General features: G+C 42.5%; 1 protein-coding gene across 2 annotated transcripts; it reads right to left on the minus strand.

Moving 5' to 3' along the window:
• Positions 1-349: 349 nt before the first annotated feature.
• piwil1 (piwi-like RNA-mediated gene silencing 1) lies at positions 350-12404 on the minus strand. 2 transcript variants are annotated; one of them, XM_021605835.3, is made up of 21 exons: positions 11947-12404; positions 11184-11268; positions 10907-11006; positions 10613-10741; positions 10261-10475; positions 9713-9834; positions 9463-9543; positions 9155-9352; positions 5166-5274; positions 4952-5078; positions 4718-4835; positions 4529-4643; positions 4175-4362; positions 3970-4042; positions 3666-3866; positions 3451-3554; positions 3237-3307; positions 2880-3033; positions 2649-2774; positions 2412-2559; positions 350-2238 (listed from the first exon to the last, which is right to left on the minus strand). In XM_021605835.3, exons 2-21 carry the CDS (start codon positions 11250-11252, stop codon positions 2122-2124), a joined length of 2565 nt encoding a protein of 854 aa, XP_021461510.1. In that variant the 5' UTR covers positions 11253-11268; positions 11947-12404; the 3' UTR covers positions 350-2121. The 2 variants fall into 2 exon arrangements, with proteins under 2 accessions (XP_021461510.1, XP_021461511.1); XM_021605836.3 differs by having other exon boundaries at positions 11943-12403.
• Positions 12405-14334: the final 1930 nt, after the last annotated feature.

A 14334-nucleotide genomic window follows, 5' to 3' on the forward strand; every position in this document is an offset into this window, starting at 1 on the left:
TATCAAGTCCTGAGTATTGACAGAATCAAACTTCTCCAAAAGGGCATAGGCCTGAAAAAGAAACGGGAAGTGTAATTATCACAACTTCAAATACTAATTGCTAGACCAGGGGTATTCAACTCTTGCCCTACGAGTTGCAGAGCCTGCTGGTTTTCTGTTATACCTGATAATTAATTGCACCCACCTGGTGTAACAGGTCTAAAACAGTCCCTGATTAAAGAGGAACAATGAAAAAAAACAGTGGAACTGGCTTTGAGGTCCAGGGTTGAGTTTGAGCATGCTAGACAGTAACGCAATAACAGTACTACAAAGTTAACTTTTACTGAAGGGTAATCAAATTAAACAAAACTTGATCCACAATTATTTTAATCAATTGATTTAACTGCATTTTTTTTTTTTAAACAACATGTCATAAGTGCAACTTTGCGCCAAAGTTGAAACAATAATTTTTCAACCCAGGCAATAACCTTAATGTTCACTGTGATATTGAACAAAGAGGTACGGTGCGTTCGGAAAGTAAGTTTTTCCACATTTTGTTATGTTACAGCCTTATTCTAAAATGTATTAAATATTTTTCCTCAATCTACACAAAATACCCCATGATGACAAAAGTAAAACAGGTTTAGAAATTTTTGCAAATGTATTAACAATAAAAAACAGAAATACCTTCTTTACATACGTTTTCAGACCCTTTGCTATGAGACTCGAAATTGAGCTCAGGTGCATTGTTTCCATTGATCATCCTTCAGATGTTTCTACAACTTGATTGGAGTCCACCTGTGGTAAATTCAATTGATTGGACATGATTCGGAAAGGCACACACCTGTCTCTATAAAAAGGACCTTTTAGTTTGGAACCACCAAGACACTTCCTAGAGCTGGCCGGCCAAACTGAGCAATCAGGGGAGAAGGGCCTTGGTCACAGAGGTGACCAAGAACCCGATGGAGCTCTGTCAGAGTGACCAGAGTTCCTCTGTGGAGATGGGAGAACCTTCCAGAAGGACAACCCTCTCTGCAGCACTCCACCAATTAGGTCTTTATGGTATGCCAGATGGAAGCCACTCCTCAGTAAAAGGCAGCAGCCGCTTGGAGTTTGCCAAAAGACACCTAAAGGACTCGGGGACCATGAGAAATAACATTATTGGGTCTGATGATACCAAGATTTAACTATTTGGCCTGAAAGCCAAGCTTCACGTCTGGAGGAAACCTGGCACCATCCCTACGGTGAAGCATGGTGGAGGCAGCATCATGCTGTGGGGAGGTTTTTCAGAGGCAGGGACTGGGAGACCAGTCAGGATCGAGGCAAACATTAACAGAGATCCTCAATAAAAACTTGCTCCAGAGCGCTCAGGACCTCAGACTAGGGCGAAGGTTCATCTTCCAAATGGACAACAGCCCTAAGCACACAGCCAAGACAATGCAGGTGTGGCTTCGGGACAAGTCTCTGATTGTCTTTGAGTGGCCCAGCCAGAGCCCAGACTTGAACATCTCTGGAGACCTGAAAATAGCTGTGCAGTAACGCTCCCCATCCAACCTGACAGAGCTTGAGAGGATCTGCAGAGATTGGGAGAAACTCCCCAAATACAGGTGTGCCAAGCTTGTAACGTCATACCCAAGAAGTCTTGAGGTTGTACTCGCTGCCAAAGGTGCTTCCACAAAGTACTCCGTAAAGAGTCTGAAAACTTATATATTTTTGCTTGGTCATTATTAGGTATTGAGTGTAAATTGTTGAGAAAAACAGCAATTTAATCAATTTTTTTAATATGGCTGTAACGTAACAATGTGGAGAAAGTCAAGGGGTCTGAATACTTTCTAAATGCACTGTACAGCCAAAATAAAAGCTGAGGTAGCAAACTTCTCAACAGTCTCATACCATGTCACACAAATAAAACACTTTGCAATGACCATCTACAAATATTTTTTCAAATAAAACAGCATAAAACAGAAGATAATCAAATTGCTGAAGTATAAAAAAAATAAAAATGGTTTCACTCTCCTGTAAATTGGGGAATATCCTAACCACTTTACCCCTAAGTAAATTCAGTCAATTTCCTGAACAAAAATCAAACAGTTTCAAGGAAACCAAGTTCCCCAATGTGCTCTTTAGTTAGCTTGTGCTCTCTTACAGGTAGTAAAGGAAGTCATCCAGGTTCATGTTGGGCTCTCTGTGGATGCTTTGGCCCACCAGGAAGGCCAATTTGTGGGCGTATTGACAGGGTGCAGGCACTCGGATGATTCCCTGGAGATAAGCACACAGAAAACCAATGACATGCATACCCACAATATACTACTTACTATCGTGTCCGAAATATACAATACTCAACAATATAGCAATCAATAACCAATATCATAAAGCAGTTGTCTTCAGCTAGGAATGTTTGCAATACAACTAGCTACGAGAATCCAGCCTACCTGCCAGTTGTAGTACATGTGGCAAAGTTTGTAGGTCAGTCGCTGCATGTGGTCAGGCTTCAGTCCACTGCTGTCGTACACCACATTGTAGTGGGTTGGGGAGACACTGCCCATGCGGACGGCCTGGCTGACAATGAAGAAGTCGTACCTGAAAAGGAAAGACAGACAATAAGGATACGTAGTCACACATGATTACATTTCCATGATTGAAAAATCAGTCATCGTCGGTGATCGTACCATTCTGGGCGGGTGACCTCAGTATCGATGCATGTTCCAGGGGGAGGGTTGGTCAGCTTGCCATCGATGCGGGCAAAGAACCTGGAACTGATGCGCTTCTTCACAACCACCAAGGTTAGTTTGGGTCTAGGAGGGGGGTAACACAGGACAGAACAATATCAGCAATAGAATGACTGGTGATTGAAATGGAGTCAATACAGTGGCGAGTTTCTAGAATAGATTGTCTCTTACGCATAGTCGTGTCCCATGGTCTTGATGGACTCCATGATCTGTGGCACCTCGTAGTTGACCACACTCTGCAGCATCCCGTCTCCCACTCCGTCTCTGTACACAATGATACGTGACGGCAGGCAGTTGTTGTGCTTCAGCCACGCCTTCAGGGCACCTGGAAAAGAGCCTGCTGTCAGGATACTGGGGATCATGGTCACAAACTTCAATAGGGATAAAACCCTTTCAGCCCTAGACTTTGAAAAAGCTGTCACAAATGTGACACACTAAATTGGCTCAAATGAATCATAGAAAAACACTTGGAAGTGAGCTTTTAATAGTTCCTTTTATGTAACAAGTGTTTGATTTGACTGAACATGCCTTGCAGCGCCACCTTGAGTCCGTCCATGATCTCCTGTCCACGGTTCTGCAGCACACACTTTGAGAACCACCTGGGAAATCAGAGGTATGTCCCGTTAGTTTAATTGTTAACTCATTCATCATAATATCAGCTTCTGCCATTACACTCTTAGCTTGGCAAAAAACCCTGATGGGAAAGTGTCCATGCATGCCTCCTGGTCATAAGGACACATACCTGGACATGCCCTGGTTAAGACTGGCCACCAGAGCTCCAATTGATCTCTTGCCAGCAGCCGTGTCGTGGTAGCAGTCAATACCCACAATCATCAGCTGCTTCAGCTGTAAAACAGGGAGGTAAGGTGGTTATGTCTTTCAAGTGTAACACCTTAGCATAGGCACATTTTTCCATTGAAATACATGGGATGCATTTGATTTGTGCGTGTGTCTTACTGGGATCTCCACGCTCCACAGCTCTCCTCCCATCTTGCAATTAATCTGCAGGGCGATCTTGGTGGCCACGGTCATGAGGGCCTGTTGTTTGCAGAGGGTGCGGGCCACCACACACTGGCTGGGTGTGGGGCAGTCCACACACAGATACTTCTTCACACTGTCGTACTTGTCCTTTCTGTTGCTGGGCAGGACCACCACCACCTTAGGAAGGAACCCAACACAACTGACATAGATTCCTGCAACATGTTTGTAATAACACCATGACAGTCATGTTTAGCCAGACTTTAGCTGAGTGACTACTGACCATCTGGGTTTCTTTCTTAACATTCTGCTGCAGGGCCCTGAGCAGAGACTCCTGACGGTCCTCGTACTCCACCCTGGAAGAATGCAATGTTATGTCAACTCTGGGACATCAAGTCATTTCTCTGGTGAGAAAGGCTTCACTTGGTATTCCATACAACTGGGTAGTGCAGTTCTCTGTATCTTACTCTCTGTGTGTGTGTACTCACATGATGGCCCTCTGCATGCGGATGCCCAGGGGTGTGGAGACCTTGTTGAGGGTCTGCAGGAGGGCCTGGGCCACATCATTGTTTCTGCGGGTGAAGAACATTAACCAGTTCTCCAGTGGTCGGCAACTGATCAGTGGGATGCCTCTCATTTCCTTGGACCAGTCTGCTTGCCAGGGGTTGTACTCATACTAGGAGAAAATACAAGAACTAGCAGTTACATTACATCTGCTGAAAATACCATACTTCAAACATTGAATGTTAACCTGTTAAATCAGGAAAGTGCAGGAAGACGCCCCACCCCCATATTCTAATACAAACAACACTAAAACTTTGATTTTGTGTTGGATTATATACCGTTCTAGATCCCTGCACAATCCTTTCCGAAGGGAGGACCCTGCCTGTGAGGCTCAGGAGTTTGTTGTCAAAGTTGAGTCCCCAGGTATTCAGCTCTGTCTGGGCCTCCGTGTTCCTGCAAAATAAAGAGATGATCAGTATTGTAATCAATCAAAACTGGGGAATAGAAACCACAGACATTAAACTTACTGGTGGATGTTCCCAACGAAGCGGTTGAGCCGCCCCTCCCTCTGCTCTGGGGTCAGTCTGGTGTGGGTGGACAGGTCTTTCATGATGTTGAAGTCAGCACGCATCTTGTCAGTCAGGCCTTTTAAATAAGACACACAAAAGCCAAAAGTTGTGGTTTGATCACGTAATACCTGGCACGACAGTACATTTAACACTTAAAAAACATTTGCGGTGTTTTGTTATAGTCAGTGGTACCTGTGAGGTAGCAGAACTCTGGGACAAGCATGGCTGGCCCTTGGGGCGGTCCTCCAGAAGGACCAATCTTCTTCATATGGCTGATCAGAAGCACCTGGTTGCCGTCGGTGATGTCCAGACCATATTGCTGAAGAGACATTAACCCACCATTAGTTCAGTCAAGGTTCCATTAAGTGACAACAGCTCATACGCGTGTGTGTGGGACAAAACCTACTGCCTTGTAGTAGTCTTTGAAAGAAATCTCAGAGTCTCCCCTCTTGAATGTGTTGTTGGGAGTATGGTCCCACGCAATGTCATCAATCCTGTAGGTTTTGTTGTTGTACCTAAGGGAAATGATGCATTTACATTAGGATGAAGCCTAATTTTCCATTGTTAATTCATGTCATTGTTACCCATGGCAGAATCTTAACATGTTATCAATAGTGAAATACATGGAAGCAAAGACCATAGCCCTTTACACTCGTACTCGGGGTTGAAAAATGGCAGAGTTGGCCACTAACATGCTATACATGACGTCAGACCAGCATTTTTTTGTTGTTTGAGTGAGGGAAATGATGTAAATTGATGACTACGTATTTTGAAAGATGAGACGTTGAGGATTATAACAAACACAGCTAGCCAAACAACTGAGTCCAAATGTGCATATATAGTGTTAATGTTTAACATCACTGTGTTTGATGTAAGTTACAAAATGACATGGCTTCATACACTGGGTTGTTTTGAACAGAATGTGCTGGTTTGTTAATTGTGAAGAAAACTCCCCGAAGCACACGCACCTGAATGCACTCAGGGAACTGAGTGGAAAACTGTAAAATAAATACATTTTGAATGAACAGATTCTGTAATCCATACTGTTCCGGAACAGAACCGTTATTTTAAAAGCATGGAAAGCAGTTAACGTTCTTTTATGTTCCAGACTTTTTTCTAGTCCCACAACAAAATGCCTATTCAAAGCCCTCATGCTGTCCCTTAGAAACGGATTCCAGTGTCTGCCTTCAAGCTGAAAATCTTTGCCTGTGTGTATTTAGGCTACCTGCCCCTCCCACCTCCAAAGCATAGACTACTGTATTGAGGTAATAAGCTTGATTCAGAAGATAGGGAGATAGATTTTTAATTAGCTAGAGAAGAATGGACCTAGTTATGACGTTTCACGTGGGATTTACAAAGACATGTTTTTAATTCTGGTGTCACTCAGTGCACACACAAGCTTGTTAGCTAGCAAGGTCAAGCGTGTTAGTGCATTAGCTCGAAGGACACTCAAAGTTCCCCCATAGAAGCCACTCACAGGTATAATTCTGTGGACCTAATATCATGTCATAAGATGCCTAGCGAGTCAAGCGTCCTCCTCAACCCGCTCTCTACCTACCCGCAAAATTTGGCATCTTGCACCAGGCTACACTTGTCTGTTCATCACACATGTAAACAGCTAGCTTGCATTCTTCATCTGTACAGATTGAAGTAATTTAAGGAACTGTAAATGTAAAAAATAATTAAATGGTGAAAAAAATATAAAGGAACGCTATAAATTCAGGGCCCTGTGCAACTGAGTCCTGGACTTCATGACGGGCAGCCGCCAGGTGGTGAAGGTAGGCAACAACATCTCCACTACTCTTTAACACAAAGGCCCCACAAGGGTACATGCTCAGCCCTGTACTCCCTGTTCACCCATGACTGCGTGGCCACGCAAGCCTCCAACTCAATCATGGAGTTTGCAGACGACAACAGTGGTAGGTAGGCCTGACTACCAACAACGACGAGAAAGCCTACAGGGAGGTGAAGGCCCTGGCATAGCGGTGCCAGGAAAATAACCTCTCCCTCAACAAAACGAAGGAGCTGATTGTGGATGGGAGCACGTCCTGACCCCCGTCCATTCTTCTGCGTATACATCACTGACAATCTGAAGAAATTTGGCTTGGCCCTTAACATACAAACACCACTCGGGTTAAGTGCGCGTTGCAAAATAAATGTACACATACATGTTATTCAATCATTGCACCGTCAACGAACATCTGCGTAGCCAGGCGTTAAAATAGAACTTGGTTCTATTTATGAAGCTTAACACGCAGGAAGTCCCGGCTCTCCCATCTCCTCATTGGTTTTTAGGAGCATATACCCACGTGGATGATTGAACTATTAACTACGGTCCACACTCCAGTCCAGATGGTGGTGGTAATGCACTTTAAAGTTGGTTGCCAACTGTTATAAAGTTCAAAGACTGGAGGAGAGATTACTAGAAACTAACTCGCTTTACCCTTTTATCTGTGGATTAATTGTCAGAGTAGAGGACCTTGTGCATTTCAGGTAAAATAACAACCCAGCTAGCAACAGCAAGCTAGCGAACTAAAGAACCTTGATTGTTTAATGCTTTTCGACCTGAAGGGCCTTGGTCAGGGAGGTGACCAAGAACCCAATGGTCATTCTGACAGCACTCCAGATTTCCTCTGTGGAGATGGGAGAACCTTCCAGTAGGACAACCATCTCTGCAGCACTCCACCAATCAGGCATTTATGGTAGAGTGGCCAGACGGAATCCACTCCTCAGTAAAAGGCACATGACAGCCCACTCGGAGTTTGCCAAAAGGCACCTAAACGGGATTCAGACAATGAGGAACACAATTTTCTGGTCTGAGGAAACCAAGATTGAACTCTTTGGCGTCACGTCTGGAGGAAACCAGCCACCGCTCATCACCTAGCCAATACCATCCCTACGGTGAAGCATGGTGGTGGCAGCATCATGCTGTGGGGATGTTTTTGCAGCAGCAGGGACCAGGAGACTAATCAAGATCGAGGGAAAGATGAACGGAGAAAAGTACAGAGAAACACTTGATGAAAACCTGCTCCAGGGCATTCAGGACCTATGACTGGGGCGAAGGTTTACCTTCCAACAGGACAATGACACTAAGCACATAGCCAAGACAATGCAGGAGTGGCTTCGGAATGTCATTGAGTGGCCAAGCCAGAGGCCGGACTTGAACCTGATCTAACATCTCTGGAGACCTGAAAATAGCTGTGCAGTGACGCTCCCCATTCAACCTGACAGCGTGTGAGAGGATCTGCAGAGAAGAATGGAACAAACTCCCCAAATACAGGTGTGCCAAGCTTGTAGCGTCCTACCCAAGAAGACTCAAGGCTGTAATCGCTGCCAAAGGTGCTTCAACAAAGTACTGAGTAAAGGGTCTGAACACTTATGTAAATGTGAGTTTAAAAATTCTTAATACATTTGCGCACAAAAAAAAAAAACGTTTTCCTTTGTCATGTTGAGATATTGTGTGTAGATTAAAAATGTATATTTAAAAATATATATTTTATTTTTGAATTGCCTTGCGAAAGTGTAACACTAAGATCCTATTTTATAACTTCGCTAGTAATGTTGTAAATAGAACAAGCTTTCAAATCATGCCCACCTGACCTAGATTGCAATTTATAATGCACTGTTTTTGGATTGCGTAAACAGTAACTGTGTGATGGTGGGGATGCAGAGTTGTGTTCCAAAGTAAACTACAAATGTGAATGCTCCAGTTCGTCAACGGCACAGCTATGAGAGTTCAAAAATGTACATTATTGTTGAATGTAGGCAACATCTCCACTACCCTGCTCTTGAACACAAAGGCCCCACAAGGGTACATGCTTAGCACCCTCCTGTACTCCCTGTTCACCCATGACTTTTAAGTCCTAAAAGGTGCATTGAAACTGCTTATAAACTGTACACACTTTGGAAAGGTGTGTGGCTACTTGGAGACACCAGTTAGTCCTCTCACTCAAACCCTTGTAATTTGTTGGTCATATGTCGCACCTACCCCACATTTTCCAGGAATAGTCTTATGTTACTGAATGTATCCAGAGTATTTTCAGATTGTTATCAACAAATGTGAAAAGTACAGAAATTGTCAAATCAACAGTGTAATGTTTGGATTTAGTCTTGTGTCAGTTGAACTGTTGTGTACTCACCTTCGGTTTAATAATTTTCCCATTATCTATAAACTGTTCCCTTTCAAATACTACCATGGCTATGCATATGTTATCCATATTTATTCTGTAAGAAAAATTTCAATTTAGCCCTATCCATATAGGACAATTCCCAGAAGTGTAAAGAGATAACACTTTTCAAGCAGTTGTTCCCTATGCCAAGATTCACAGATTTAGGATTTCATCCAATTAGATTCCTGTAGTTCAGTATTGAAGGCACTATAGTAATGGGTCTTACTTGGTGAGGACGATGAGTCCCACCAGCTCCTTGGTGCAGGCCTCTGGGAAGCGCTGATCTCCACTCTGCTGCCTGAGGCCCATCATGAAGCTGAGCACCGTCTCACTGCGCAGCACCTTGTGGCTCACGTCCGTGCACAGCATGATGTTGGACTCGTACTGCAGGATGGTGGAAGTAAAGCCGGGCCAGATGGTCAGCCTGAAGAACACACACAGCACACAGTGAAAAACAACAAAATACATAATATTGCTTAATTCTGGTTCTCTAGTCTCCATAGATTCCACTGTTGAGGCTAGTGAAATACAGACCTGTGCTGTGGGATATTGAGTGGGTCTGTTGGGTTGTAGTAATGGCGTCCAATCTGCTGCATGTTCAGCATCCTCAGTACTCTGAAAACAAGAACAGACAACTGGTAGGCAATGATGGAGTAGAGCCGTGGCTAGGGTTTTCATGTTAACATGTCACTGTCCCCTATTTTATAGATATGGAATATTATTTTCAGAGTTTTGAAACTCAAAGCTGTGAACATGACAATGACCCTTTAGTGGGTGTTCTGACCTTCTGAAGATGATGTTGTAGAACTGCAGGCACACTGGAGAAGTGGGGGGCAGCTCATTGGTCAGAGTGACAGTGATCTGGACTTTCTCACCCATTCTGGTCTCACTGTACAGCACAGTCTCCTATAAACAAAAAAGGTGTATCTAAAGACCCAGAAGATTTAGAATAATGTATTAATTTAAGTCTAAAAAGCACCTAGGTGCCAAACAGCCTTTGTTTTTTAACAGAAACTTAAAGCTGCAATATGCAACTTTTTGGGCGCCCCCAACCAAATTCACATAGAAAGTTTGAGTCTTAGTTTCGGTTTTGTACAATACAATATTTTGGGATTTTAAAATATTTCAAAGTGGTTTCGATGGTACAATGATTATTGTTTTGTCAAACTGAAATTAAGCAAACTATTAGAATTTTTAGCAATCAGGAAATGGCAGAGCGATTTCTGCATATTGCACCTTTAACTGTAAATCCCACTTTACACAAGAAGTTAGTACTAAATTACATAACTATATAAAGCCACCAGAGGAATAGTGCCCTCCAGTGTACTGTACCGTGTTGTGCAGTTTGTGAGGCAGGAAGAGGAGGGCTCCATCAAAGGTGCGAGCTTTGCCTAGTGTCTCCTCATGCTGATACATGAGGGCAGAACGTAGGCGCCGTGACTCCATGACGGGCTTGAAGTCCACATGGTACTGGTACAGCACCCACTGAGGGCGGGACAGGATCTTGAAGAAGTTGGCTTTCAGCTCAATGGGAGAGCCAGAGAAACCTGAGGAAATATCAAAGGTTACCGTTAAACCTGACTGCAGCCAGGGCAATTTGAATTTTGAAATATTTACTAAATGATTTAGCTCAGTAACACTTTGGGGGTTTTTAAATAAGGATGTATCATGGCCATTTACACACCAGACTTGGACTCTCTCACATGCTCCATAGCCTGCCTGGTGTTGATTCCTGCATCATGAAAGTCACGACGCCGTCCACCTCTCTCTCCAATCTTCACCTGCTGAAACCCTGCAGATATCTGAATAACAGCTGTGAAAAAACAAAACACAAATTATTTAAGTCAGCCTTCTATCGTTCATTGCAAATGTATGCAAAGCATTTTTTTTTTCATTTTCATTAAATTCAGCTATCCATAGTCAATTGTTTTGGGAGTTGATGTCATATTAGATGATCCAGAGGGAAAGCGCACTGCACCTTCGGAGGACACAGCCCCTGGGGCAGTTCTCTGTCTTCCTCGACCCACAAGCTCACCCTCAGAGGGGGGAGCTTCTCGTGCTGTCTCCTGAAAGGGTGTCTGCAGGTAAGATCAGACTCATATCAGATAAGACAACTGTAATTTCTTACATTTGATTAACAAACACCGTAAGATTCAGGTACTTTAATTATTTCGTCAAAACGAAAATGTTCAAATTGAGTACTCCAGGCCCTAGTTAACAGATAACATATTAACTAGTTGCTCATGCAGACTAACCACGCCAGGTGCCGCGGTCTCTTGACCGCGCGCTCGGCCCCTTGATCGTGCTCGTGCACGGCCAGTCATTTTCAGTTTCTAAAACCTGGAGAAGACAGTGTTATTGCAAAGAATTTACCCATTTACTAAAATGTTTTAATAACTATGTTGCTTGTAAGATAGCTGGTTTAGGTCGCTAATACTGTCAACCAAGTTTGAGCACATACATTAGTCACTTGCAACACAAGCACTTTACTTGCCAAACCCTAGCTAGGCCAACAAAAACAGGACCTGTAGCCAACTATTAGAATGACTTCAACCACAAATAGTGAAAAGAGAAATTGGTTGACAAAGTTAAAAGCACGCGCTGGGAAGTGGCAGGCTAGCTACTTCCACAACGAAGTAAAAAAATGCATGGCAGGCACATGGCCCCTTAAAGCTAGTTTAGCTAGCTAGCATTGGAGTGACAGCTAACTATCTTTGCAGATTAACTTGACGAAAAAAAACCACGTTCCATTACAACTTATTTTCAACAAGCTAACACGATAAGTTTTCGTGATGTCTAAAAAAGCCCAGCAAGAATGTTGTTTAGCTAGCCAGCCAACATTTTATAGCTAACTAACGTTAGCGCGCTAACATTAGTTGACAGCATTTAACGTACACAATTCAATTCATGTAAATTAACAGATTCCATTCTTCACATTAAGTTAATGTATACACTTAATGTCTATCAGAGTCTTTGGTGATTTATGTAAATATGATATCAATATTTCTACCTACTTACAAACTCAACCTAGTCAAAGAACGAATCAGCAGCAGCGATTAAACTTTTGTCTTGCTTGAACGCAGTATGTGTAGGTCTTCTCACTTCAAAGTATTACTACGCTCGTCAAATTTGCGAATGAAATGAACAACAGTTCAACGCTAAACATCTTATTTTAATACATATTTTACTAATTGGATAAAAATGTGTTTGTTTTTAAGAAAAAAAATGGATCCCAAAATTCTAACTATACATATGTTCAAAACGGAGGAGAGAAAGATATCTATTTTTGGAATAGAAAGATAATAAGCGGAGTGATCTTCATGACCTTGAACGTTTTCAGTATTCCTCTCGCACCTGCCAGCTGCAACCTTACAAATATCCACCAGATGGAGATAAAGTACAGGCCTGGCAGCTACACAAACCGACATAAACCCATGTCTATACATCGGCCTAGTAGACTACCTGATTATAATCTAGACATCATTTTATAATTTCTAGAAAATAAACTCTTATCTTGTTGACATCATAAAACACATTTTTGTCATCATAATACACATGATGGTGTCATTCAAAAGCCCAAGGAACACATATCATCTTAAATTATATCAGGCCTACTCACAACTGATGCCCTATAATTAATAACATAAGAATTGTCTTGTGTTTGGATGTGTTGTGCTATTCAAAATTAAGTATCCAACATAGTCCAATAATCTGGAATTATAATTTATTCCATAGCTAATGCCTAATTTATTTATCCGAATCTAGCCTTAAACTCAGAGATGTGTTTTGATACTGTCAGAGATTATACTTGGTAGAAGTCCCCCTACTGTGCCACTTTGGTCTGTTTCATCACCATGATTTGTTTTGATGTTGACTAGATCAATGGGAAATGCCTGTTTCGGGGGGAGCACATTGCTCAACATGGATTCTGGATGGACATGTATCTAATTTCCTCTGGATGTTCAAAGGAAAAGTGATCTAGGGGTTGTGCGATGTTCCCGATAAATTGCTGCTGATGTTAGTGTTGTGCTTGCATCATCTCAGTTTTTGATGAGCTGTTTTCGTAAGCAAAGAATAATGAGGAAGCATGGATAGTGAAACTTTTAACAGAGCCTGAAGTTTTTTTCCAAGCAGCCCAGCCTCTCCAATCATCTAGCTGTGATACCTCAACTTTGCCACTGTCATCCCTCCTAATTCTCTATGCCCACTGTTCTTTTCATAGGAACAATCTCTCTTGCTTCTATCAAACATTACTGTGCATAATTTGTTTAATGACTTCCTTCTTACATTGGTTTTTACATGTACTAGTGGGCAAACAGACCATCATGTACTAAGTACTCACCCATAGTTACTGGAGGCCAGAACTGTCCTAAAGACTGGGATGAACCATTCCCTTTCTTCTTTCGGTACGCCTCTTGACATTGATAAAATATGTTAATGATTCTGTGACAGTCTCTTTTATTTCTCTTTCACGTTCTTTCAAGGGGGCTAAAATAAATGTCAACATTTCTTCTCCCACCCTTCCTCCCCTTTCCCGTCTCACCCTTTATCCATTAGAAAATAAGTTGCCATTTTGAGGAAGATGTACGCAAGTCTTTCATGTCTGAGATCTAAGAGTGATTACTGATTCAGACCTGAGGGACCAGTCTGAGAGGAATCGCTCCAGTCACTGTTTACCTGCTTGACAAAAGGGAGAGAGATGATTTTATTTGTTTTAATTAACCTTTATTTAACTAGGCAAGTCAGTTAAAATCTAATTCGTATTTACAATGGCGGCCTACCCCGGCCAAACCCTCCCCTAACTTAGACGACACTAGGCCAATTGTGCGCCGCCCTATGGTACTCCCGATCACGGCCGGTTGTTATACAGCCCGGGATCGAACCAGGGTCTGTTGTGACGCCTCTAGCACTAATGAGAGAGAAAGGAGAGAGAGGATAGACAGAAGAGGGAGAGGGGGTGTCAGTGTCATCAACATTAATTTAGTGCTTTATCCTACGTAAGTATCATAACTTATTTTCGTCAATCCCTTATTATAAATAAATAAAAAAAGCCACTGGACCACTTAATGGACAACAAACAAGGGAAAAACAACACACAAACATAACTCTGTATAGTGTTTGTCTTTTAAAAGACAATGTGTAAAACGTTGATGATGGGCCAGTTAAATGCAAATGAGAGGTAAATGCTCCATATAAAGTGCTAATTGAACATCTGGAAACGTAAAGCGGGCCCCTCTGGGAAGATGTCATAAAACTCCCTTCTCCTTTGAGCAACAAGACCCTTTTCTTTTATAGGACAGTTCGGCAGTTTTTTTGTCTTTAGAACTTCTTCACTTGGAGTAACAAAGTAAATTATTACAAGATCAGAATCACACCCATCTTACATCTGAAGGGAGTAATGCCCTT

This window comes from Oncorhynchus mykiss, chromosome 6 (assembly GCF_057628025.1).
Source record: "Oncorhynchus mykiss isolate SJ-2025 chromosome 6, ASM5762802v1, whole genome shotgun sequence".
Lineage (NCBI taxonomy): Eukaryota > Metazoa > Chordata > Actinopteri > Salmoniformes > Salmonidae > Oncorhynchus > Oncorhynchus mykiss.

Coding starts and splice junctions, on each gene's coding strand:
- piwil1 (XM_021605835.3), bottom strand. CDS start 11,252: ATGACTGGCCGTGCACGAGCACGATCAAGGGGCCGAGCGCGCGGTCAA. Junction 11,007..11,183: donor AGACCGCGGCACCTGGCGTG/GTTAGTCTGCAT, acceptor TCTTACCTGCAG/ACACCCTTTCAGGAGACAGC. Junction 5,275..9,154: donor GGACTCATCGTCCTCACCAA/GTAAGACCCATT, acceptor CATTTCCCTTAG/GTACAACAACAAAACCTACA.